The sequence below is a fragment of the Chaetodon auriga genome, chromosome 9 (genome assembly GCF_051107435.1).
Source record: "Chaetodon auriga isolate fChaAug3 chromosome 9, fChaAug3.hap1, whole genome shotgun sequence".
In the NCBI taxonomy this organism is placed as follows: domain Eukaryota; kingdom Metazoa; phylum Chordata; class Actinopteri; order Chaetodontiformes; family Chaetodontidae; genus Chaetodon; species Chaetodon auriga.
This window is the reverse complement of record NC_135082.1, coordinates 18,418,699-18,443,042: the sequence shown is the minus strand read 5'-3', so window position 1 is coordinate 18,443,042 and position 24,344 is coordinate 18,418,699. Positions and strand designations below refer to the sequence as shown.

Below are 24,344 nucleotides of genomic sequence, written 5' to 3'. Positions count from 1 at the left end.
CTGAAGTATAGCTTCCGTCATAGCTTTTGCTAACACACTCCTATATTCTGTACAGCAACCCATTGTTGTTCTGTATAATATCCATGGAGACAGGATTTGGACAGTTTATCTTTTTGTCTGCAACACAAACAAAATACAGAAATTCAAGTGCCAACAGCAGCACTTTGCAGACACAGTGCAGCAGCGCAGTGTCGCTCAAAAAGATGCAAAACACTTATATCTTTAAACCTGAACCTGCTCTGCTCACTCCTCTCAGTCAGTGTGGATATCATTAGCTGCTGGCTGCTATTGTGTTCGTGCTACCACATGTTTCACTCACACACACACAATGCTATGCGATAAGGATCAGTTTCCGGAGTTTTTAAGAAACACAGTTGGGTGTTTTTGACATTCGGCACACCCAGAGCACCATAGGTTACAACAAAGACTGGATCAGGCTTCATAAAGCCACTACCAGCCTCTTATCTTCCCCAGTCTACCAGTCCATCAGGTAAACTCAGGAGCTCCCTCCTGCTTTCCACAGCGATGCTTCTTCTCATAGGCAGTGAGACCTGCTGAGGTGGAATGCTGATGCAAGCTGATGTGAGGCCCAGTTTGTTACTCGCTTGCGAAATGAGCTGCAGGATTGGGGAAGAGCAAGAAGCGGGTAATCCTGTTAACTATTCTCTGCATGTGTGCAGAGGAGATGGTGGTTTGCTGCTCTGTTGTCTTCCTGGTGAATCATCGCTATAGAGACTACAGCCGTGCTCAAACTTGAGAAACTGCCAATCGCTAATCTGCATTCTGCACAGAGCAGAGGCAATCATTTGCCCTTACCATCAGCACTACAGAGGCCTGCTGGCCAGTTAGACACTGTCTCCTAGGTCTGCTCTGTTCCAGCCTGTAGCTCCTGTTTATTACCACTGGTCCAGCCTTATCGCCTCCCTTTCTTACCTCGCCTTAATCCCCTTTATAATTTTCACCAACTTTAATTAGTTCATGTCCAGAGCAACTATTAATCCCGAGCATGATTTAAAATCCACAATCCAGCAGGCCATAAAACCGCTGAACACTACATGAATTTGAGACCTTGACTTCTGCCCAGAAGTATTTCACCGGTGACGCTCTGACCAGAAAACACCCCTCTCTTCAATCTTTCACTCACAGTAATTCTGCAGTAGGGTGCTTCAGTCCCATTGGGATGCAGGTTGTCTTGGATGACGATGGCAACTCAAGGCTTTTTCAGTGACCTTGGAATACCGTAATTGCTTCTGTGACTTCTTTGTGCCCTCAAAACCTCCAGCAGCTCTGTGCAGGGCCACATATAGTCTGTTTTACTTATACTGTTGCTGCACATGAAACTATATTTTGAAGGTCGACAAAGCATAGCTTTACAAAAATACCCACTTTTTTAATTTTTCAGACCTTCAGTGGTGCCTTACTTGGGGTTGGGAATTCAGAACAGGTTGATTTGAGAACCAGTTCCAAATTGTCCAATCCATCGGAATCATATGCCTCCGAAACTTAATCAAGAAGGAGTCATGGCAGAACGGAAGAAACAGTCCAAAGCCTGGCTTCATTCCAGGAAGAAGGATGACAACAGTGCTACTTGTAATGTCTGTAAAATGATCATTTCAAGAAGGAGTGGAAACATTAGCAATATTCTGAGACATCTTTCTATACAACGTGGTCTTAAATCCCAGAAATGCCATCTATTTGACACTCACAAGTGCCACTGCTTCCCCGCCGAGCAGCACGTCAGGTACCGAGGGTAAATATCCTGTTAGAATAACATCAGTGCCACATAAACAAGCTTAGCAGGTTTTTTTCTTTGACTCAGAAAACCTAAATGAAAAGGATTCCAGGACAAATATTCTCTCATTTCATCTATTTTAGATGAGGACAGACAGACAGTTGCTACAGCTTTCAGAGGGAAATAATAAAACGGTTGCACTGCCGCTGAAAACCCTGTTTTTCCACATAGAAAACTGATCAGGAATCAATATAGGAATTGATTAAGAATGGGATTGATATGCAGAACCTTTGACTCTGACCTTGAATCAATTCCCATTCCTGGCCTTATTGTGTTTGAAGATAAATGAAGAAGACATCTGTGGTATGCAAGTGCATGTGGCACATACTGTACACAGTCTGAAAGCGAGCTCAGGGTGGTGTGAAGGCTTACAGACAAATGAGTCAGTGCTGCAGCGTGCTCAGTCGAACAGACGAGCTCCCTCCTTCACCTCAGATGGGCTCACAGCATTTGATCTGCCGTGAGCCCATTAGCACCTTGACTTGAATTGTCACACGCCTGGCAAAGGTATTATATGGGGACAAATTGATTCTGTTTGCTATTTGGCATCTCCTCAATACAAAGGGTGTAAAAAAGGAAACTGCGCAGTGTCATAAAGGCACGCTCTCTCTTCAGAGCAGCAGTGGAAAGGAGCCCAGATAAAGATGTACTTAAGGGCCATTTTGTGCTGATGTCATCTTTGTCCAGTTTAACAGATAATAAGCCACTGGAAAAAGTCATGCCCTCTGTCCCCTCGTCCCTGCACCAGATGAAATCTGCCAACCTCAACTCTGCTTCTGAGTACTAGAATCTATAGGATTAATATGTCCCATATAGCTGATGTCAGTGTAAAACCTTATGTGGCATAGCTTGGAGTGTGCAGTGAAAAGCACAGCCATCCCACTCTGTGGAGGAACACCGTGTATTGTTATCAGGGCAGTTTGACACACATAACCACAATAATGTGGGATTATTTTTCGATGGGATTAACTGCTGCGGCATAGAGTGCGTTTCTGAAAGTAAAATTGCACTAATCCAAAATCCACAGGTAGTAGATAATCCCACACCTATCTGTCAGAGTTCTGATCTGCACCGCTATTTTGATTAAACAAATTCAGGTGTAGACATCAGATTATTATCGCGAGCGATGTTCAGAATCAGTGGGCCACGAATAAATCTGAAGCAGAGGGAATGATTTTATTACTATTAATGTCAAAACAGACGACTCCTCCTGGTCCCTCACAGCTACAGTGTCACTAATGCACACTTGAAAACACATTTGTAGCTGGTTTGTCAGATTACACTTGCTGCTGTGTGTGTGTGTGTGTGTGTGTGTGTGTGTGTGTGTGTGTGTGTGTGTATTCCAACGTTTGTGAGAGAGCAGTGAGATTCAGCAGAGAGCCAGATGTTTTAGCATTCATGGCCATTTTGTTAACGAGGATTAAAACCCTTCAGTCCCTCTGAATGACGATATTTAGAGAGGAGGCCAAATGACATGCCTGAGTTAATGTCTATCGTGAGGAGTGTCGCCACATCAAGGGGAACGAGAGAAGACCGCTGAGGAGGGGACCGCTGACACCAGGGGCATGTTTTCACTGTTTGTTTCTGCCGCCCGGCAGATTAGAAGCAGGGGCAGCCATGTTTGAGTCGGAAGTGAGGGAGCGCTCATGAAGCCATTTACCTCAGAAGACTTTTAGCTCTGTGGATTATCAGCAGGAAGCTGACTAATGCACCAGAACAGTCAGGTATTTGGAGATTTTAGGGGCAGAGCAGTTTCGGTGGTGATGATGTAAGACTGAGCGTGAGTCCATTAAAATTAAGAGGATGAAAAATGTTTTTTTCCCCTGGTTGATATATTTCACCACTACTTGATCAATAACTAGCCAGTTCAAACTTCGGCACCGACTCCGACGAGGTGGTTGGAATACTTAAAAGAACTTTGTTCTCTAAGAAACAATTTGCACTGAAATCCAGCAGACAGAAGCCAATGCACCAGTCACCAGGCACCCAGTGTCACTCAGAAACCTAAGCTGACAGAGGAATTGAAGAGGGGGGGGCTCTCAACATTCCCAAACAGCGATCAGCGTGCAAGTCGGCGATGGAGAGTGGCAGATCTCTGATGCGAGGCGAACCAGTTTCCTCCAGGCAGTGTGGCCGGATCTGCGTCAGTATCAGGAAAGCATCTGACAGGGAACAACTCCGCCACCCTGATGACACCACAAATACTTCCAGGAGAACGTGTCCTCACAAACCCCCCTGTTTCACACGTGGCAAGCTGCTTTTGTTGTGTTGAATGTAATGTTAGAGGTGTAGACACGACTTGTGCTGTGACTTTTCATTTCCTTTAACTTTTAGAAGCCCTCTAATTGCATGAGTTTTTGTATTGTGTTAAGTTTATGCTTAAAGAGAAAGAGAAGACGTTTTAAATTGCTTTTGCTTCGGGAAATCATGACATGCCGTGTTGAAGTCGTGACAAGTGGTAGTCTAAAATATTCACTGTTTAGATTATAAAGTCACTAAGAAGGATATGTATGAAAAAGCCTCAACTGAATTTTGTAATAGTATCTTAGAGAAAAATAATTTTAAGCTGACTCTATCAAATAGCAAGAAAATCCTCTGAGCTTGCTGGGTTCAAGATTTATTCGGAGTCATTTTCCAGACGCTGGGATTAGAATTTGAGGACCCCTGCATGAAAATCTCCTGCACTACCAGTTGAGCTCGTACACCAATGTGAGTGCACAAGAAAGTGTAGCGTGTATCGCTGTAAGCTGCTGTCAACATGCGCACTGTGGGGTGCACACATTGACTGCTGGCCACAGCTAAAAACACAGACATAGTAACTTTTACTCTGCAAACACTTTCCATGTGTTTTGATATCTTTACTCCTGCTTCAAGCAAAGTACAAGTACTGCTGCATGTACTCCGCCACATCTTTCAAACATTTAATGAGGTGACAGTTAAAGCTGACAGTGCAGATATCGACTGTGTGACATGATGTCGTAACAATTAAACAAACCACCTTCAGCCACATGCTTTGCAAAGGGGCGTCTCTGAGATCCAGCCACTGGATCGAAAGATTTTAATGACGCTGTACACAGTGTGTGGTTCTGCGGATGAGATTGGAGCAGGTGTTGGTGTTGTGGAGGACAGAGCTGCCGGCATTGTGATTAATGAAGTGGCCCCAAACTCATCTCTGGGCATCTATTGATTCAGTTCTGTGGCTGGCTGGCTGGCTGGCCTCGCGCTGGATTAATCTGCCTGCAAATATGCAAGACTTATGCCCTCTGCTCCACTCAGACCTGCAATTGGAGGCGGACATGAATCCACTGGCTGACAGTCACACCCGAGAGGGGAGTCTATCAATGCACTGAGACGAAGTGCGAGGAGAGTGACGGGAGTGCAGTCAAACGTCTTTGCTCGCAGGAATGTGGCATTTATGAACCAGATAGAATCAGATAGAAGCCGGTAAAATGATCCTGAAACTACGCATGTTAGTTTTCTTAATTGAAAATGTAAGACTATTAGAATAGATTGTGTTAATGTCAGGAGGCCGAACGATTATGGTGGAAACGTCTGCATAATTGATGAACCGTGCATCAATGCAGCACTGTTAACGGGTCTCAACAGGGGCTCATCAAGCTGACTTTTCAGACTCTGGAAAGTTGTAAAGCTGAAAGAGCGCGTACGTCATGCTTTGACACATCACTTTGTCTGCACGACTTAGCTTCACAAGGACAGGGGGAAACTAACACAACGTGATTCACTGGTGTTGATACTGGAGCCACGCTACACGCCACGTCCTTCTACCCCGCCATGTCTCTGCGTGTCTCTGCATACTTTGTGTTTTCACACGTGCTGCTCAGGGATGAACTGTGGCCTTTCTGACTGAGCCGCGGAGGAGAGAACAGATTACTGTCACAAAACTCACACTTGTCAAGCAAAAGAAAAAAATACCCAGACACCGAAGCGACAAAAAGTGATTCTGTCCTGAGCTGCACAGTTTTAATGGCACGTCACTTTTTGATGCGATTACCACCAGGACCACCATAGAGAAAATGTATTAATTCAGTATAATTTTATTTGAAGAGAAGTAACTCCTGAGAGAGTTTTCCATCCATATATCCAATTTCTATTCTACTTGTTCAACTCTTTCTTGTGTCAAAGAACTTTTCATGGTTTCTAAATATTAAATTTCAAAGATATGCCGCAGTTATGGATTACATTCAGAGAACTTGATATGCGCTAACTGAAAGTGAAAGCCTAATTAACAAGCAGACACAAAACTAATACAGTAATGACTACATACATTCGTGTGTAATTTCAGCAGCCTGGCAAATTAGCAGAGATCGCTGAGACGCTCTGGATCGAGACTCCAAAAAAAAAAAAGTCTTTTGAAAGTGATGAGGGTAGCTGAGAGGAAATGGGGGTATCACTTCTGTTGTGAAAAAGCAGGGCAGTGAGAAGCTTCTGTAGGCCATCAGCTTGCAGGGGGAAAAAAAGCAGTGGCGATAGCAGGTGGTTCCGGCTTTAATGGACTGTTTCCCTGAAAACTGTTGGCAGGGTCAGTGCTGATTTTCCCCCGTGCAATTCCCTGCACTTGTGCCATTCAACTCAGTGATGGAGGGCAGCTGGCACCAAGTGACCCTCTCAGCGATGCAGATAGTGAACTGCAGTTTTTTGTTTTTTTGCTTGTTTTTTTTCTTTCTTTCTAAAACTGGAAGGCAGCAGGACCACGCCAGCGTTCAGCTATGGGCTTGTGCATCTTTAAAGCTAGAACACGCTTTGCTGAGCTTTCTTGGTGGAGGTGAAGATGTTTTTATTTCAGCTGAGAGTTTCTGCCCCAGGGCTTAAATGAGTCAGCCATTCACACATGCCATTGATTTCCAACCAGAGATGAGAGATGAAGTTGCAGTGGAGGTTAATCGTGAAATCAATTCTTTTGGAGCATGTTTTTTGCTCACCGTGTTGTCAGCGCAACATACAACTCCTGTAACTGCTGTTCTGCTTTAGCTCTACAAGTTAGCTTTGTTTACATTTATTTGTCTGGGACAAACCACATTTACCACAACCAACAAGATGCTTGAAATGAAATCATTTTGATCATCCCTACTGACAGTGGCTTGGTGCTGTCTCTTCAGTGCTGTACCCATCACAGTAGTTTGTTATCCATTAACAACAATAAGCTGCTAATTATCCTGGGGGATAATAACTTGCATGGCCTGCAAATGAAATAACTGCAAAGTAAAAAAGTAGAAAAGTTTCTGCAGGCTGTGTTTAGTGCAGCTCTCCATAGTGCCATCATTACTGTATGTACCACTTTTAGTAACATCAACAGGGCAGTCATCACTTGTAGCACTGCTGCCAAAATAAGCCAATTAGGTTTATTGATTCGTTGTGAGCACCTTAAACAGAGCCGGATGACAAGGAGACCCAGCTGAACGGCTGGAGTGTAAATAAACAGGAAGGCAGCAAGAGGCATGCTGCCAAGGTGTAAATGCAAGGTTATTATATTACACTCAGGAAGACGAATCCATCATAATCATAAAAATCCTGATCCCAATAAAGGCTCAAAAGACACTGAGATTTTTGAGGGCGAGAATCGATTCGTGTGCATCTGGAAACAAATTTAATGACGCAATAAAACTGCGTCATTGTTAAGCGTCATTTGGCTTATTGTTTATTAATTTTTTCTAATTGCTTAATAGAAAAAAGCACCAGGACAAAGGTGCAGTAATGTGTGTGCCGGCGCGTAAAGTGTCGTGCACATCCCCGGTGCAGATGGAGCGGTTACAATAATTAGTGCCGCCAGGTTTCTCTGGCAACCCTGTCTCCGCTCTCTGTGACCATGGCGATGGACAGACAGTTTACTTCCTTTATTCAGCGGAGCAAAGGGCCTGATTCTTCTTTGTTTTTTTAACGCCACAGATCATAAGATCAGGGTACGAGAGCGAAAAAGGCTCCGCGCTCCGTGGTTGTACAGATGTGGTGAGAAAATCAGAATGCGGATAAGGTGCGAGAGAGAAACACAAAGGGACATTTCAACAGGATGCCAGTGTCACAGTAGGACAGCACTGTCATCATTTCAACGTTGTCATGTCTGCTTTGAATGTAAAACAGTTTTTATTAACGATCTGTGTCCCCCTGGCCTGCAACATATTGATTCTCCGCTTTTCTCTGATTGTCTGTCTGTTCTTTGGCGCGCACCAAGTCAGTGCAAGTAAAGCATGTGATCTCAAAGCGACACATCGTGCAGCATATAGGCCTACAGTGGCAACCTTACGAGCTCAGATCTCAAGCAGAAAGATCAACATGCACCATGCTGGGAATGGCTCGCCATCCGGTGGCTGCTATTGTCTTCAGTCTAAACCTCAAAGGATGATTTGAGCACCATGTAGGGGGATGAATGGGCGCATATGGTCGCGTTAACAACAACAATAAAAACCTGTTATTTAGGGGGAAAAGCAGTCTGTGCAAAGCAAGGCTCGCCTCTTACCCTTGGAAGCATCCTTGTCTTCTTTAGGCTTCGCCACTTTTCCGCTCATAGATCCCAGTTTGGATGTGTAATTCCCGATTTAGACAAGAATCGAAATCCTTTTAATTGCGGACTGTCCTCAATGAAATCCCGTCCAAAGGTTCCAGGTGCTGAGATAAGGCTTCTGTAGAGAGACAGAGAGAGAAATACTCATCAAAACGTCCCCCTTCATAGCACAGCAGCAGCAGGGCCATATAACGAGACAATGGACCGTGGGAGCTACTGGGGGAGCAAGGTGTTTATCAACTGGATATCAATGAAAGCATCCATGCTCTCTGAACACACTCGCACGCCACACGACAAAGAGCCCATCTGGTTCCAGGAGACACGGAGAATCAACCCGTGTGCCTGTCCATCTCTGCGCTTTCACCTACCTTATCTCCTCCACGTTTTCTGCTACATCAATGCACATTGATGAAAGGAAACGCTCCCACCATGAATCCCGTTATGTTGCATACAAAAAATCACGACCTGCTCTGCTGTGACAAAAAGAGGAGAGGAGCAAAAATTAAATGTAAAAAAAAAAAAAAAAAAAAAGCTGCGAAATGGAGAGCAGGGTTTTTTTTTATTTTCCTCCTAGATGGCTTCAATCAAGGTTGGAAAAGAAAAAAAAGAATAGAGGTGGAAACACTGAAGCGTCCTATACACACGCAAACCCCGAGAGAAATGCCATCCGGTGCGGCTGGTGCGACCAGGTTCTCCTGTCTGAGGCTTCTCCTCCTGACGAGCTGTGCTCCTCTGAACGCTCGGCGGGCAGAATCAACAGGATACACAACGCGAGAGGAGCGCTCCCCCACCGTCACAGCGCAGATTCACACCGTGGACATTTGTCTTGTTTTTTTTTTTTTTTTCACTTCGGTATCGCCGCCGAGATGAAAACGAGCTCCATCCGCACACGCAGCCAGTGCGCCAGCTGTGCCGTGGACGTGGTGGAGGTTTAAAGCAGGAGCTGGAGCTGCATGGCGCACACCATCTTGCTGTTGCTCTCATTCAGCTGCCTTTGCGGAGCTATGCGTCATCCCATTCACATACAGCCTGCGCATTTTCTGCTTATATGATCTGGTGTTTTCTTCTGACTTTGTAAAAATGCATGAGGTGACGCGCTGCAACAGCTGCAGGGCACGAGTCTAAAACGGGCTGCCAATCGTTGGCCAGCTGAATTCGTGCTTTATAATATAGACTTAAGGGATAGTTTAAACCTAGAAACTTCCAGCCTGTAACACTCAGATGCTGCACTGTGAGTTTGTAAGGTGTCTGTTGCATATAAGCCAATACTGATCTAAAACAAGCTAACTTGAATCACTGCAAGGGAAAAACTCATCCTTATGAGCCTCAGTTTGGATATTTAAATGCATCAGGTGCAACTTTTCTCCAAAGTCTCTGTTCTCCGAGCTCTCTAATGATGGTGTGGGGCAGCAGAAAAGGTTCAGCCACCTGAACAAAAGACTTCATTTTCTACACATAATATTGAGCTGGCAGAGATTATCCATCACCCAGGTCATGGTTATCCAACGAGGGTAGAATCAAGGGAAACTGGACTTGGTTGTAGAAACTTCCCTTGGATGAGCAGTGAAACGTTTTCTACAACAAAGTCCTGTTGCACTTGATTCTCCCCTCCTTGGATAATGTTGAGCCCCCTGTCTCTAAAAATCTAAAACAAATAGAAAAGACTATATGACAGGACCATAAATGAGTTTTTCAGTGTGAATTCATTCTCATGCTCTCATGAGGCTGGTATAAAACATGCAGCAGTGCAAACAGCAGTGAGACATGTATGTTCATTAAGAGGGACGACAGAGTCGGTGTATAATGCAAAGCAGCCCTTCAGATCCTCTTTCAACCATCAGTTATCTCTTTAAAGTTCGCCCAACTTACAAAAACAATCTTGTCTTACTTACTTACTTACTTGTTGTGTCTATCCATACAAAAAGCCTTTGTTTTATTTGCTCAGGCTTTATGACATCCGTCCCCAAGATCAGCGTCGTCACCTCAGCACAAAGCGAATCTCCAAAGCAAAGTTTTATAATACCAACACAAACAGGATCTGCCCCGTCATGAGGCTTCACTGTGAGGAAACGCTATTCATCATCTTTCCCCTGTGTTGCAGCTGACACTGACATCTCTGCTGACTGAAATGAAAGTTATTCTGCACAGCGTGTTTGTGTCCAGAGGTGTATTTTAAAGCTTAAAGCATGTGGGGCTCCTTACCTTTTAAAAGCTGCACAGATGAAGCCTGTGAAAGCTACACCTCATCCTTCACTGGCTCTCGCACTAAACCCCCCCGCTTCCAAAATGGTGCACGAGTGACACTTTCAGCCAGAAATCCAAATAGTTTTCAGGCCTCTTAATCCACCTTACAGATTACTACAATAATTATAATTCTGGTATTAATTTTAACATCCGTCATTCAGAAGTGCCAGTCCAGTCGCCGTCTGATTTCTGCAGGCTCTGTGTCACATCTCTCAGCCCCGCGGGTCTGTTAGCACTCAGTGGCAGCAGAGGAAAAAGACCTGCGGGTTGAGGGTTACAAGATCTATATGGTTGCTATTTTTAGAAGAAACAGGACTCCTTTCAAACTTTCTTCACATGCTCGGATCTTTCTTAGACGTCTAAGGCAGACTGCCTCAATGAGGGGCTCTGCCTCGAATGGTCCAACCGTTCTGGATTTAAAAACAAGATCTGCTCTGCTCAGCCGTGTCATTTCTTTCTCTGTAAACATGAAGACAAACTGAACCTTAAGATAATTGCACTGCAGGCCAAAGTGTCTGACATCAACATTAACGTTATACCGATGAGGAGAACTGAAACATATTGAAATCTACAGTGTTTTACATCTTTTCATACTGTTGCATTGTGACTGTTTCTGTCAGGAGCGCTCCAGTAAACAGTAGGCCGCTTTATTAACATGATGACTGAATGTATAACTGTCTTATCTTTATGACGTATCTGTAATTTTAAAAACAAACAAACTGAAAGCACATACGAGCTGAATTAATCCTAATTTCACATTCCAGTCTTTCTGATTTCATAACGGTCAAAGGTCAACACCTTCAATGACAAAAGTTCACTAAAGCATCGTGACGTATAAATAACAAGTTAAGTGTTAGCAATTCTTTATCACCTCTTCCCCCGTTTAGGAGAATGAGACGCAACCAAACTCTGATGCTCACCTGTCGACTGGATCACCGTAATAACGCTCTAACTGTGTGACAGCTCAACTTGATTTTAAAGACCAGCACTGTTAATGTGTTGATTGACAGAGAGATAGACTCCATGTGGACGCTGCACTCAAAGAGAATGTGCACGTAGATTTTATTTTATATCCCTTGTTAAGTGTCTTTATTCAGTCTTCACTTCCTCATGTAGTGTTAGCAGATGACAGTCTTCTTCTGTGGTTGTGCTCAGTGAGTAGTTCACCTGCTCTTTGCATTTTTATCTATGGCCCTCGACTGTTGTTCCCCTTCATTTTTATGATTTTATGATGCTGTTATGATTGTCATTAAATCATCATTTTCCATCCACTACTTTCAGTCCCTTCTGTTTAGAGAGCTTGGCTTTTTATTTTTTGATCAAACGTATTGATTTATTCCTTTTTCTTAAATCTTGAGATCTGACAGCTCATTAGCAGTCGCTGACAGTGAGAGGGTGGACAGTTATTATTTATGAGAGTGGCTGTCTTAGCGGCAGAGCAGAATCGAGAAGACTGCGAATCGATAGCAGCTGACCGCTCAGCCCAGGGGTCAGGGAGGTTACACCTGGGGGAGGGGGAGGGGGACAATGACTGGATGTCTTCATCACTTACCAAAAGAGCCGTTATCAGACGCACACAAACGCCTCGTCTCAATTCACATGATTACATTAGGGTTTCAGCTTGGTGACTTTATTGATGTCTCTTCATCATTATATGTATAAATCCCTGCAAAAGTTTTATAGGCCAACAAAATTTTCCCCACCTTATATAACTTATCCTAAATTTAACCATAAGATTTCTAAATCGAAAAACCACTTTAGCCCCAAAACCTGACCCAAAACTCATGAAGAAGCAGCAATGGTTGTTTGTTGTGGTCAGGATATGTTTTAAATTACAGGCACATGTTTGAAAATGGAAATAAATGTTGACGGAGATGTTTGGGGAGTAATATCATCGTCAAACCTCAAAAGGTACGAGTGACTTTACCTGATAAGCGACACGGCGCTGTGGAAATGAGGTGGAGCGCTGACTCACCAGCAGGCCGTGTGCGTGTATGTTGGGGATGAGGCATAAAGACTGAGAGTCCGAGAGAGTGTAAATGTCAGTGGGTTGTGTTCCCACTGTGTCCATGGCCTGAGGCCCCCTTTGACCTTTTCAGCAGGGCATCGCAGTACAGTGCTACATTCACCCCCAGCCTGTTTAAAGCAAAGCCCTGCAGCCTGGTTGGTGCAGCACAAACAAACCCCTGACTCACACTCTGTCACCTCTGATGTCACATCACAGGCCGTGTCCACCAGTGCCACAGAATAACCCTGAATCACTTCTGTTTGTCTGCTGATTGCAGGACTTCTGCTTGGACGTGCATCATCACCGTAAGCACACGTGCACGCTCACTCAGCAAACTGATCTCTTGTAGCTGTTGTTTTGTGTCATGTATAGTCAGTTCCTGTGGTAAATATCAGGCTTATACATGACCCTAACAAGCTCAGCAGTTGTAGCACCATGATTTGAAAACAAAGTGCTGAAGTGTGTACACACACTCTACCCTCATCATCTGTTCAGGCCATACAGACCCACAGTGGAATATTTCAGTGCAGGTTGTCCAGCAGAGGAAGTTTAGAGTGTGGCACTGCAGTTCATGTTGTTCTTCAGCAGCTTTTTTGGCATTTCAAGTTGTGATATCTCAGTCACAAACAGTCACTCAGGGCAGATTGATGGCATTTGGTGAAGAGATTGCCTGTTCTGTCTCTGCATGGGTTCAGTCCAGGCATGCTGGTTTCCTCCAGTATGTGTAAAGCAAAAACAAATATGTGGACATAGAGGAAGCAAAAAGAAAATATGTACACAGAGGGCTTCATTTCAATATTTTTAATAAGGTTTTCTCTATTTATTTTGCTTAAAATGTGCATTCATCACGGCAGTCAGTTGAAAATCAATGTCCAATCACATGGATAGCAGCTACACACCCCATCTGCACACTGAGCTGATTTATAAATCAGTTGCATAGGATGACAGATTAACCCTGGACCAATCGCAGAGGAGCTGCTTGATTTGTGACTCAGCTGGACTGAAAATCGTCCAACGTTAGAGGAGCTGGTCTGGGTGCGAGGAGGGATCAGTCCTGAAAATTGTTCTGTAGGACGGGCGGTGACGTGTCGGGGGGTGATTAATGCTCCATTACTGTGCAGCAGGGTTGGTTGCCCGCCACTGATTATAGGTGTTAACCTGATTCAAGCTCTGAGTGTGGCTGATAAGCTAATCAGGCTGGTTCTGTTACAGGGGTGCTGATGACAGCCGATAAAAGTTGGAGGTCGAGGAGTGTTTGCAGGATCTGTGTGTGTACTTTGTGCGGTATGGATGGGAATTATCACCAACAATCTTCTGTCTCACACCCGAAATGTGCCAAAAGTTTCATGAATCACAGCCTCTTGTGACATTCAATCTTATCAGAGGATTGCAGGTTTACTAATTGTAGATTAACTGACTAAACTGTGGATTTACTTAGTTAATACACAACAATGAAACCATGAAAGAGATGTACTTGTTCAGACATTAGAAGCTGTTATTGTGGTGAGTAGATTACGCAGCATTATGCAGGAGAGGTCAGTGTCGTATGTGTTAGACGCCCATGTAAAATATTCGCATGTCGTCACCATAAATGAATGAATGAGTGATGAATAAAATGAATACTAACAGAGAAGAAACTGCAGGATAATAGAAACAGAGGACTGAACATCAAGATAAAGGCTGTGCAAGTATTTGTGTCTGAATGCTTCTATGTTAGCACAGGCTTGCACATAAAAATGATGGATTTCATCACACGTTACTTGCAGGACTGTTGCACCTGCTCATTCATCTCAGAGATCAGGCGCACTGACCTCAGTTCCAAAGGTCAGAATGGGGCCAGCAAGTTATTTCAAAACTAAAGAGGTCGAGGTCGAAAGGTGTGACATGATGTCGTATTTCTGTCACGTCTCCCTATAACACACCACATAATTGGCATGGCCTCTCCCCAGATTGCATTTTTATATCTCTCATGTCACAGAGTCAGGGTATATTTCAGCTGTGGGACTGATGATCTACATGTATTTGGTGCAGATGACACTCTGCCTTTTACCTCTGGTGATGAAGTCTCCATCAGTCTCCTGGCAGGTGAGTTATTATCTCTCACATGTAAAGAGCGCGAAGTTGGAATTGATTTATTATCTTGAAAATTTATTTCACCCATTTCCACCTGGTTGGCTCTGTCCAATGTCGCTTTTTCCAAACTCATTTTTGACATTCAGCAGGAAAACAGTGAGCTTCGCGGGCACTTTCTGACCAGGAGGGATGGGAGCTCCACTTTTCATTAACGGTGGCTGAACATCCGCGAGCCGGCAGCGTCTGTCAGCTCGGCTGCATCACGGCTCACAGAGCCAGGAGTGCATCTGAGCTCTCATTTCTTAGGAATTCACAATAGTGCTGCGTTTCTGGGTCACTATTGGCAAGAGTAAGCATGGAAAAGTGCCTATATTCATGCAAACCTAGGCACTGGATCGTGTTGTCCTGCGGATGGAGTTACTCTAGAAAACGTTTTCCGGCAAATAAACATGCATCCATAAATGACACATTTACAAATTTAGCTAAACCTATGAATTAATTAGATCAAGCATTACTGGGTCACTGACCCACTTAGCCTTACCTGGTTTAATAAGTCTAATATCAATCCATACCACAGTGAATGTAACAGTATTAGATCATTTGAGTGCTTGATTTTACTTAAAAGTGGAGGCTTTTATTGATCAGTTCTTCTTATTACTCAAGTAAATGATTTGTGGAAGTCCTCCGCCTCATACAGGACTGATTGATTAACATGAAATTTTAAATGCCATGCTATGTTTACATCTACGACTGCAGCAGGGGTTTGAACACAACTTTTTATGTTTTACTGGCCAGATTTCAGCTGAAAGGCCTCCAATACTATAAGACTATTGGCCTGTGACTGCTGTTGTGAGCCTGTAAATCCAAACGCTGCCTCTCTGTCTTCAGCTAAATATCAAGCCAGTTGTTAAAATGTCAGTGTCAGTGTGTTTGGCTTGGTGGGGATGCATGTGGGCAAGCAGGGGAACGGGTGTGAAACATGGGGCTTTCAAATTACAGCAATGCCTGTGCTAATTAATGGAGCGAAACTCTCTCAAATATCACATTAATGTCAGTGACTTTATCTAGAGGAGGGGTGATGGAGGGGGGTAGTGCTTTGAGGCCCGCAGTGCTGCTTTTTACTGCTCACATCATAGGAGTTCCCTGTGGATATTACTGTACAAGCTCCCAAGACTGAAGTGTAGTGAGAAACGCCCACTAACACAGAGTATCAAGCAGACAGCCCGTTTGTCTTTATTTACTCCCTGCCCAAAGTTTATACTACTGAAGTAGACTGTGTCAGTGAGAGTTTCGGAGATTAGAATCACCAAAATGTTCAACAGTCTCCTGAAAAAGGCTGTAATACGGACTGTTTTCAGACAGATTAATCACTTCTGCTTCCTGAAACCTGAGAAAGCGAAAAATCAAAGTACCAGAGTCGCTCTAAGGGAATAGTTTGACATTTTGGGAAATGTGCTTTTTCACTTTCAAGCCAAAATTAAATAAGAAGATTGATACCACTCCTACTGTGTGTCTGCCTGCTCGATATGAAGCTATAGCGAGGTTAGCTTAGCAAACAACACAGAGACAACTATGACACCCTCGATCCTAAAATCCTCAATTCACACGTGGAAGAAACCTCAGGAAGAGCTACAGAAGAGGGACAGACGAGGCCGGACAGACATGCAATAGATGTCTGTACAAAATAGACCGACATAGTAAAATCACCGTATGAACAGATTGTAAACATATATGAAGAACATGGATCCAGGAAGAGACCTGAGCCTCAAAGCCTCCTCTCCTCCACCGAGACCTGGACAGAGAACAGACCAGAAGAACACACAAGAGGCCAAGCTGAAGCACACCGTTCTCACAGAGGGAGAAGAGGAGGAGAGATCCAGATCCAGATCCAAACATCTGGAACAAGGCACCGACAGCCAGGGGAGAGAGAGAGAGAGAGAGAGGGAGAGAGAGAGAGAGAGAGAGAGAGAGAGAGAGAGAGGGGGAGAGGGAGAGAGAGGCTGAGAGAGAGAGGGAGAGAGAGAGAGAGAGAGGGGGGGGGGAGAGGGAGAGAGAGGCTGAGAGAGAGAGGGAGAGAGAGAGAGAGAGAGAGAAGAGGAGGAAAGGCTGAGAGAGAAAGAGAGGGAGAGAGAGAGAGAGGGAGGGCAAGGGAGAGGAAGAGAGAGATCACATATGAAGCTGTCTGTCATCTAACTCTCAGTAAGCAAACACGTGTATTTCCCAAAATGTCGAACTGTTCCTTTAAACATCCTTCCTTCTTCTTCTGTTTTACGTTTCTTTATATTTTTTTTGTCTCCTGAAGAACTTCTTTATTTCATCCAGAGTGAATATAATCACACCATCCCCCTCTAATCTCTGCCGCGTTCAGGCGGGTGACACCGCAGACTTCCTCCCTGTGTCTCGTGAGGATTTCACATAAAACATTTCACGTTTTGTTCGCCTGCGCCCGACGATACGCTGTGCTCAGCTCGAGAAGTAATGATCAGCCTTCCTCAGACTGCCAGTGGGCTGATTATCCAAAACTGGCTCAGAGGGGGGAAAAAAAAGGTGATTGTCATAAACTAACCTAGATAGAGCGCTTGCATGTCGCCAAGCATGCACACAGATATCTTATCTGTCTTCTCTTTGCTTGCGTCTGTGTATTAATAAACCCACACATGAGGAGATAAACACATTATGGTCTGAAGAAGCTCGCGTCATCCCATCATAAAACCTGGAAGGAAGGGCTCATCTAAGTAAACAGAACACTCTCCCTGATGGCCCGAGATCTTTTCATATCATTATTAAATTGCATCATTCAAATGTCACCGTGTACAAGCCCGCCATTAATTTTGTCGACGTAATGTTTCACACAGCGTAGTGAATTAAAACCCAGCACATGATCCAGTCAGGGATTATTCAGACCACAGTCGACTATATTAGTGTGATTAGAATGAGACCACAAAGTGTCTGTCGCTGTGCCCGAGAGCTGCTGCCAAAACACATTCAGAGCATCATCAGTGATGAGTATCGATGCAAGGTCACTCTGGGAGAACGAGTTTCTGCCAAAGTTAGAGACAAGTCCGGACTCAATAAGCTCTGATTGACACGGGCAGCATCATGAGACAGAAGTCTTCCTTTGTGTGAGTTTTTCCTGCAGTCACAAATGAAAATACACCGACTGATGTGACAAACCTTTGAAAAACATCAAGGATCTTTGTAGGTTTTATTTTAGTACTTTTCCAGTGTTCTATGAAAAGTCCTGTTCATTAAGCTCGGCTGTGTTCAAGGTTGAGTTTTGTATTTTTGGTCATAATTCTTTTGCTTATACTGAGCATCACGAGCTCGACTAGAAAGAATTCAATTATTACTGTGTATTTGCTGTGGCACAGATTTTCCTGAATCATGCTGCTCTTGTTTGAGCTCTACAAACACTCTGATTCACGGCTACAGAAGACGGTTTTACTCCAGCAGAAAGCCCTCTGCAAATGACACCAAGTCCCCGGCGTAAGCCTGAGGTCTGGGCCGCCTGCAGCCCAGGAGACGCAGCACAGTAACAATCAATAGCACTGAGCAAGCATCAGGCTTTTTATTATCTGCGAGGCCCTGACTTGATCCCCCGCCGTAGTGACTAATCTAATTGGAGCCGACACAGACTCCCCAGCTGTGCGGTGCTGCCAAAGAAAGAGCGAAGACGGAGAAGTCGGGGAGATCTTCATGAATCAATAGACGAGTCACAGACAATTTTACTTCCTCCCATCCATCTATGCATCCACGCCGTCCCTCTGACACAGTCTTGTTAGCGTGCTCAACTCACTCGTCAGCACCTCAGTGCTAACAGCTAAAACCATCGTATTCTCCTGCACATCCTATAGTAAGGCCTGGCAGTGCTCTGTATCCACTGCTGTTAAACTGGGCTGTGTGGAGAGTATGCCACTGGGGGTATCAAGCCCTCAGCCTCTCCACAAAGCTCAGCAACAGACTTACATTTAGAAATATGACTCAACAAGGCCAGCGCAGAGTCGTGTTTTGGGCTATAGTTGGCATCCCTGTGAAAACGTTTACCCCAGGAAACTGCTCCAGGCATCGGGTAACTAAAACTACTTTACCCTGATATTCATCCTGGCTGCAAGTGATCGAGAAGCTCTTGTTTTGAGCAGACAGTGTTAATTACTCAAGCATGAATTATTCAGCCTCTGAACGATTCAATGAAATATAAATGCCTCCGGTCAATAGTTGCCAACATTGGAGAAGACTCTGAACTCCCTCTGGGGGGGATTTCGGAGCCGGTGATGGGCTGCATCTTGTGACGCCAGACCACAAAAAAAATGACACTGGAGTTAAATCTCCTGCTGGCACGCCGAATTAGCACCAGCTTCGTATCACCCTATCACATTTCAGCATGATTGATTGACCGCTGACCTTTTTTTTTTTTATTTAACGACCTTAACTCTTGAGTTAACTGAACTTTGTGGCCGTGAAGTCACTTTTCAGATCAGGCTGTTCCTTAAATATAAATCTTGATTCATTATTTTCCTCATCACTGTTGGTAATGTATCCTCTGACTCTGAGCTGCGGTGATGAATAACGTCATACATGGTCCTTTCACCCGTCCCTGTCGCTGACTGCTCTGTTGAGTGACTGAGATGTACTTACACCATCTTGTGGTGAAAAGCCCAAAGTGCAGCGTGTCAAGCTGTATTCCTCCTCTGGGCCCGGCCACGGACGATGATAAGAAAGGCTGGATTTATCATGAAAAGCATGACTTTGACAGTTTGCTTCAGAAGTTGATTTAGCTTTATACCAGTCCACAAATGTGACCAGGCTAATTCAAGCCCAGTTCAAAGGATCGAGACAGCTGCTGAGATCACAGTGAAGGAGATTTAAAGAGACAGCTGTAATGTCCTCAGCCACAGAGACTGTTCAGCCCAAAGAATGAAGAACAAACTAGTCTAAATAAATAAATAAATAAACCCAATAGTTGCTGGTGTATTATAGATTGTGTGTGTGTGTAAAATCACATTTGTTGATTATGCTTTGAAAAGCTTCACATTGATTCAAGCTTGAGCTCCGTATGTAAATAAGCGGTCCCATATGTTTGCTTTATAGCAATAAAACTAGACAGATGATTTGGTCTTTTCAGATGATGGTGGGATTGGTGACCTGAGCAGAGCCCACGCAGCCTGAGGCCGGCGACCCGACGGGAACACCAAGGCCTCAGCTGTCACGATAACAGGCAGACTTTTAGGAAACCTGTTTTGCGAACCCTGTTAATTGTCAAAGAAAATCCCAGATTTCACCAGAACTCTTTGTTCACTTCCAATAGCGAGCGTTGCTGTTGACACACTAGCTTTTATCAGACTGAGCCGAGATGTTTTTCTTTGAACAAACATGCAACTAATTGTGAGTGTACATGTGCAAACAGAGTTCTGTACTTTGGAGTGATCGTCCACTGTGTGTGTGTGTGTCAGGATATCAGAGCTGTTTGGAATGGCACTATTTTCTTTGTCCATCTCATGTTTGCTGCTTTTGGACCTTCAGCTGGGCTATGGAGGTATTATACATTTATTCTTTATGATGCTCATAATTAATTTCTCTCTGACTTGAGGTGTATTTTTGGGGTGCAGTCTTACTTTTAGTGTGTTGTCAGCACATGTCAGAGGTGGAGGATCGTCCCTTTTATCTATTTGTACACAAAGGACATCTCTAGAGCTCATGTATTTGTTGCTGTGACATATGAGAAGAACTATATTTTCCTTTTGCTCGCTCCAGCTCCAGGTCCAGCCCCAGGTCCAGCCCCAGGTCCAGCCCCAGGTCCAGCCCCAGGTCCAGCTCCAGGTCCAGCCCCAGGTCCAGCTCCAGGTTCAGGTCCAGCCTCAGACCCAGTGTTCCTGTCCGGCGAGGCAGCCGACAGCATTCTGCGGAGACACAAACGCTATAACAATGGCGTGTTTGAGGAGCTGCTGGAAGGCAACTTGGAGAGAGAGTGCATGGAGGAAGTGTGTGACCTGGAAGAGGCCAGGGAGGTCTTTGAGGATGACGAGAAGACGGTCAGTATTGACTTATTTTCTTTTATTTTGTATGTGTTCTTTTTTTTTTCTGGCTGTACTCATCAGAGACTTTATTCTTTATTCTAGATGGCGTTCTGGGTGGGATATGTAGGTAAGAAAGGTTTTAATAACACAAACAGAAAATGGTAGAGATGTCGCAGCGGTGGCTCTATCCTTGTTTGTTGTCATCATTTTCTCTTTGGCTTCTTAGACTATGAACCTTTCATCTTATAGTCATTGCTTGTTCTTCTCTAGTCGTGCTTTTACGTAAAGATGTTCCTATTTTTTTCCCTGAGTAAACAAGGTGGAGGTACTGAAATGAGGTCAGTAGATGACCTCGTGCTGAGGCGCTGTGTTTTTACTTCTTCAGATGGTAACCAGTGTAAATCGAGCCCGTGTCTGAACCAGGGCTCCTGCAGCGACCAGCTTGGCTACTACACCTGCTCATGTCCGTCCGGCGTCACTGGCAGGAACTGTGAGATTGGTAAATGAAAGTCCCGTTGCTCTATTTAAAAATGTGATCAAAGGAAATTAAATTTGTATGCCACATGATCCAAATTGTCTAAGAATATGAGATGTGATGTGATCTCAGTCTCAAAGGATAAACAGCCAGATGCCTTTTATTCCCCCTCCTCCTTTCTAAATTAAATCAGTCGCTCACATCCACAGTCCGTCTGGTTTTAGGTCCCAAAATTAGATTGTTTGTCTTTTTGATCATTCTAAAAACAGCAGCCAAAGTGCTTTTACCTGAATCACACATTTATTTGACAGTGAAGAAGGTGCCCTGAAAGGATAGGGTCATTTTTTTAGTCTTTTTTTAGTGTCTTAAAACAATAGTTTAAGGCCATAAGAACACCGAAACAGATTTTGCTTGTTGTAATCATTCCTCCTGTTCACATCCCTTTTTAATGTACTACTAATGTAAATGATTGGGGACAAAATTGGAGTTTAATAATCTAGTTTAATATGAAGCTTCACAGTTAGTTAAATCAAGTGGATGCCTTCCAGAGTTACATCCTTTTTAGCACGTTGCATTCCTGCAGCTCAGCACTGTGCAGAGAAACATAAAGAGGAAATTTCATACTGAACAGACTGGACAGAAGCCTCATTTTAGGCCACACAGAATGAGGACTGTGGATCTTGTCTCCCATCACATCCACTGGAAGCACATTAGCGAGGAATATAGCTTATGCTATGCCAACAACATGACAGTGCATGTGTAATAAGAGGATGGACGTGAATTAATGTCTCCTCAGTTATCGCAAAAAGGTGCGACGTGAACAACGGAGACTGTATGCACTTCTGTGAATCGATGGGAACCTTTGGGGCAAAATGCTCCTGTGCGACAGGATACAGGCTGGCAGACGACGGGTTCAACTGTGAACCCGAAGGTATTAACGTCTTTCTTAATGACTTCTCCGCTAAATAACGTGACCATGACAAATTCCACGATGTGACTCCTCTTTCCTCACATCACCAGTTGAATTTCCATGCGGCAGAACCGCCCTGAAAGTGGTGGGTGCAGTGTCCACAAGGACTCTGCTGGGCCGTGACAACTCAAGCCTGCAGAACACCACCTCACTGACCAGCAACGCCACGACTGCGTCCCCTCCCTCGACTCCGGCCGGCACCACGGCATCTCTTCCGGCCACAGATGGCTCTGCAGGAAGCCGATCCCGAAAAAAACTGCCCCTGTGGGTGTACAATAACACCGAGGAGCCCGCTCAGGCGCCGCCACGGCCTCACAAACGCATCGTAGGTGGCGAGGTGGTGATTCCAGGAGAGATCCCATGGCAGGTACTGTATGGAAGTGGGAGTGTGAAGAATGAATGTGCGGCTTTGTTACAGGAAATGCATGAGGGGAAACAGCGTGTGCAGCATGATCCATTTCTGCTCTGTCTTACTTTCAGGTGGCCTTCGTCGCACGTCCCAGCGGGCAGTTATTCTGCGGGGGCTCCATTCTCAGCGAACGCTGGGTTATCACTGCAGCTCATTGTCTGGCAGAGGCAAAAGGCTCCTTCTTCATCAGAGTGGGTAAGATTCAGCGCCTCCGCCAAAGCATGATGGAGTAGCTCTGCGTAAGCTTGAACAATTAGCCGATTAATAGATTTTTGAATCATTCGTTTGGTTGTAGCTTCTCAGTTGTGACAGTTTACTGATGTCTTTGTCTTTTGTGACTGTGAACTTAATATGTTTGAGTTTTGCACAGTTGGTCAGTGAAAACAAGCACTTTGGAGAGGTCACCTGTTTGTATTGGGCCATTTTCCAGTACTCTGTAGAGCCAATGATCAGTCGATTCATCGAGAGAATAATCTGCAAATTAATCACTTATAAAAATAATTGTTGTTGCAGCCCTCGTGTAAAGTTTTGTGTATCATAGCCTTGAACTAATTCTTGATTTCATCTCATTTTTTTACACTTCGTACAGAATTTTTTTTTTGCCATCTTAATTGTAGAGGAAATCTGTTCAGGGAATCAATTATATCTGAGTCTAATATCTCTTCCTGCAGGGGAGCATAACATCTACATCCGCGAGGAATCAGAGCAGGATTATGAAGTCTTGGAGGAGCACATACACCCACGCTACAACGCCAGTGTAAGCCTGTATAACCATGACATTGCTATGATTTACCTCAAGAGCCCTATCACCTTCTCTACAACAGTGCGGCCCATCTGCATCGGGCCCAAGGCTTTCACTGAGACCCTGGTGAAGGAGCACTCCCCGGCGATGGTCAGCGGCTGGGGCCGAACGCGCTTCCTTGGATTAACGGCTAACACTTTGCAGAAGGTGGAGGTTCCCTCCACAGATCGGACAGAGTGTAAGCGCAGCAGCAGCTCCAGGATCACGCCCTTCATGTTCTGTGCAGGATACTATGATGAGGCCAAAGACGCCTGTCAGGGCGACAGTGGAGGTCCTCACGCAAACAGCATCCATGACACGTGGTTCCTGACGGGCATTGTGAGCTGGGGGGAGGAATGTGCAAAGGAAGGGAAATATGGCGTGTACACCCGCCTGTCTCTTTACTACCGCTGGATAAAACATGTTATGGGATCAACTAAACGCAGGCTGGCGCTGGATGTGGACGACCCTGACCCTTAAATTTAACCAGTATAGATTTTAAACATTTAACGATGTCAGATGAAATATACTTCTCTGCTTGTTGCTCTTTCAGCTTCACAGGATATTTAAAAATTGTGCTTTGAAGGGTCAAATCGAAAATGAATTTGGCAAGCAATCCACGAATCACATGGTTCATAAGTTTAAATTCAGCAGCAGCATGTGTATATAAAAGACTCGGCTGTGACTCGTCTGGGCAGCGCAGCTTCAGGATGCCATTGTACTAAAAGTGTGTGTGTGGTGAAGAAAGAAGTTAGATATGCGGCAGATAGATATGTTAAAAAGAAAAAAAAAGTGTCATTTACATTGACCAAGTAAATAAATTCCATTATAACAATTAACTACAAAAGCGGCCGAGGTTGTGAAGAATGCACAGTTAACGTGTACATGTGTTACTGTGTGGGTGTGTGGGAACAATTTGGAAGATATTTCATGATTTTTTTATGTCCTTTTATATGCTAAACAAATAATATGAAATTGTTGACATCAAATTCATGCCATACCCACAATACACGGCCTGTGTACAGTTCCATCAAAACACATCACTCCCACCTGCTGGTAAA

General features: G+C 44.4%; 2 protein-coding genes across 3 annotated transcripts in view; one reads left to right on the top strand and one right to left on the bottom strand.

Annotated features, from left to right (window-relative positions):
* The window catches only part of fgf13a (fibroblast growth factor 13a), a 95,118-nt gene extending 85,785 nt beyond the window's left edge, over positions 1-9,333 (bottom strand). The window contains exons 1-2 of one of the 2 annotated variants that reach the window (XM_076739906.1): positions 8,678-9,333; positions 8,265-8,427 (exon numbers count right to left, since the gene is read on the bottom strand). In XM_076739906.1, the coding sequence (XP_076596021.1) occupies positions 8,265-8,313 (49 nt within the window). In that variant the 5' untranslated portion in view covers positions 8,314-8,427; positions 8,678-9,333. The remainder of the gene's footprint in view (positions 1-8,264; positions 8,428-8,677) is intronic. The other variant, XM_076739904.1, reaches the window with a different exon arrangement.
* Positions 9,334-20,103: 10,770 nt separating this feature from the next.
* On the top strand, positions 20,104-23,763 carry f9a (coagulation factor IXa). The gene is made up of 8 exons (XM_076739610.1): positions 20,104-20,167; positions 20,464-20,663; positions 20,751-20,775; positions 21,034-21,147; positions 21,920-22,054; positions 22,144-22,460; positions 22,574-22,697; positions 23,174-23,763. The coding sequence occupies exons 1-8, from the start codon at positions 20,104-20,106 to the stop codon at positions 23,761-23,763; spliced, it is 1,569 nt and encodes a 522-aa protein (XP_076595725.1).
* The last annotated feature ends 581 nt before the right edge of the window (positions 23,764-24,344 follow it).

Excerpts from the sequence above, each read along its gene's own strand:
- f9a (XM_076739610.1), top strand. The coding sequence starts at position 20,104 with ATGGCACTATTTTCTTTGTCCATCTCATGTTTGCTGCTTTTGGACCTT. Across the intron at positions 20,168-20,463 it reads CCTTCAGCTGGGCTATGGAG|GTCCAGCTCCAGGTTCAGGT; the intron begins GTATTATACATT and ends GTCCAGCCCCAG. Across the intron at positions 20,776-21,033 it reads GTTCTGGGTGGGATATGTAG|ATGGTAACCAGTGTAAATCG; the intron begins GTAAGAAAGGTT and ends TTACTTCTTCAG.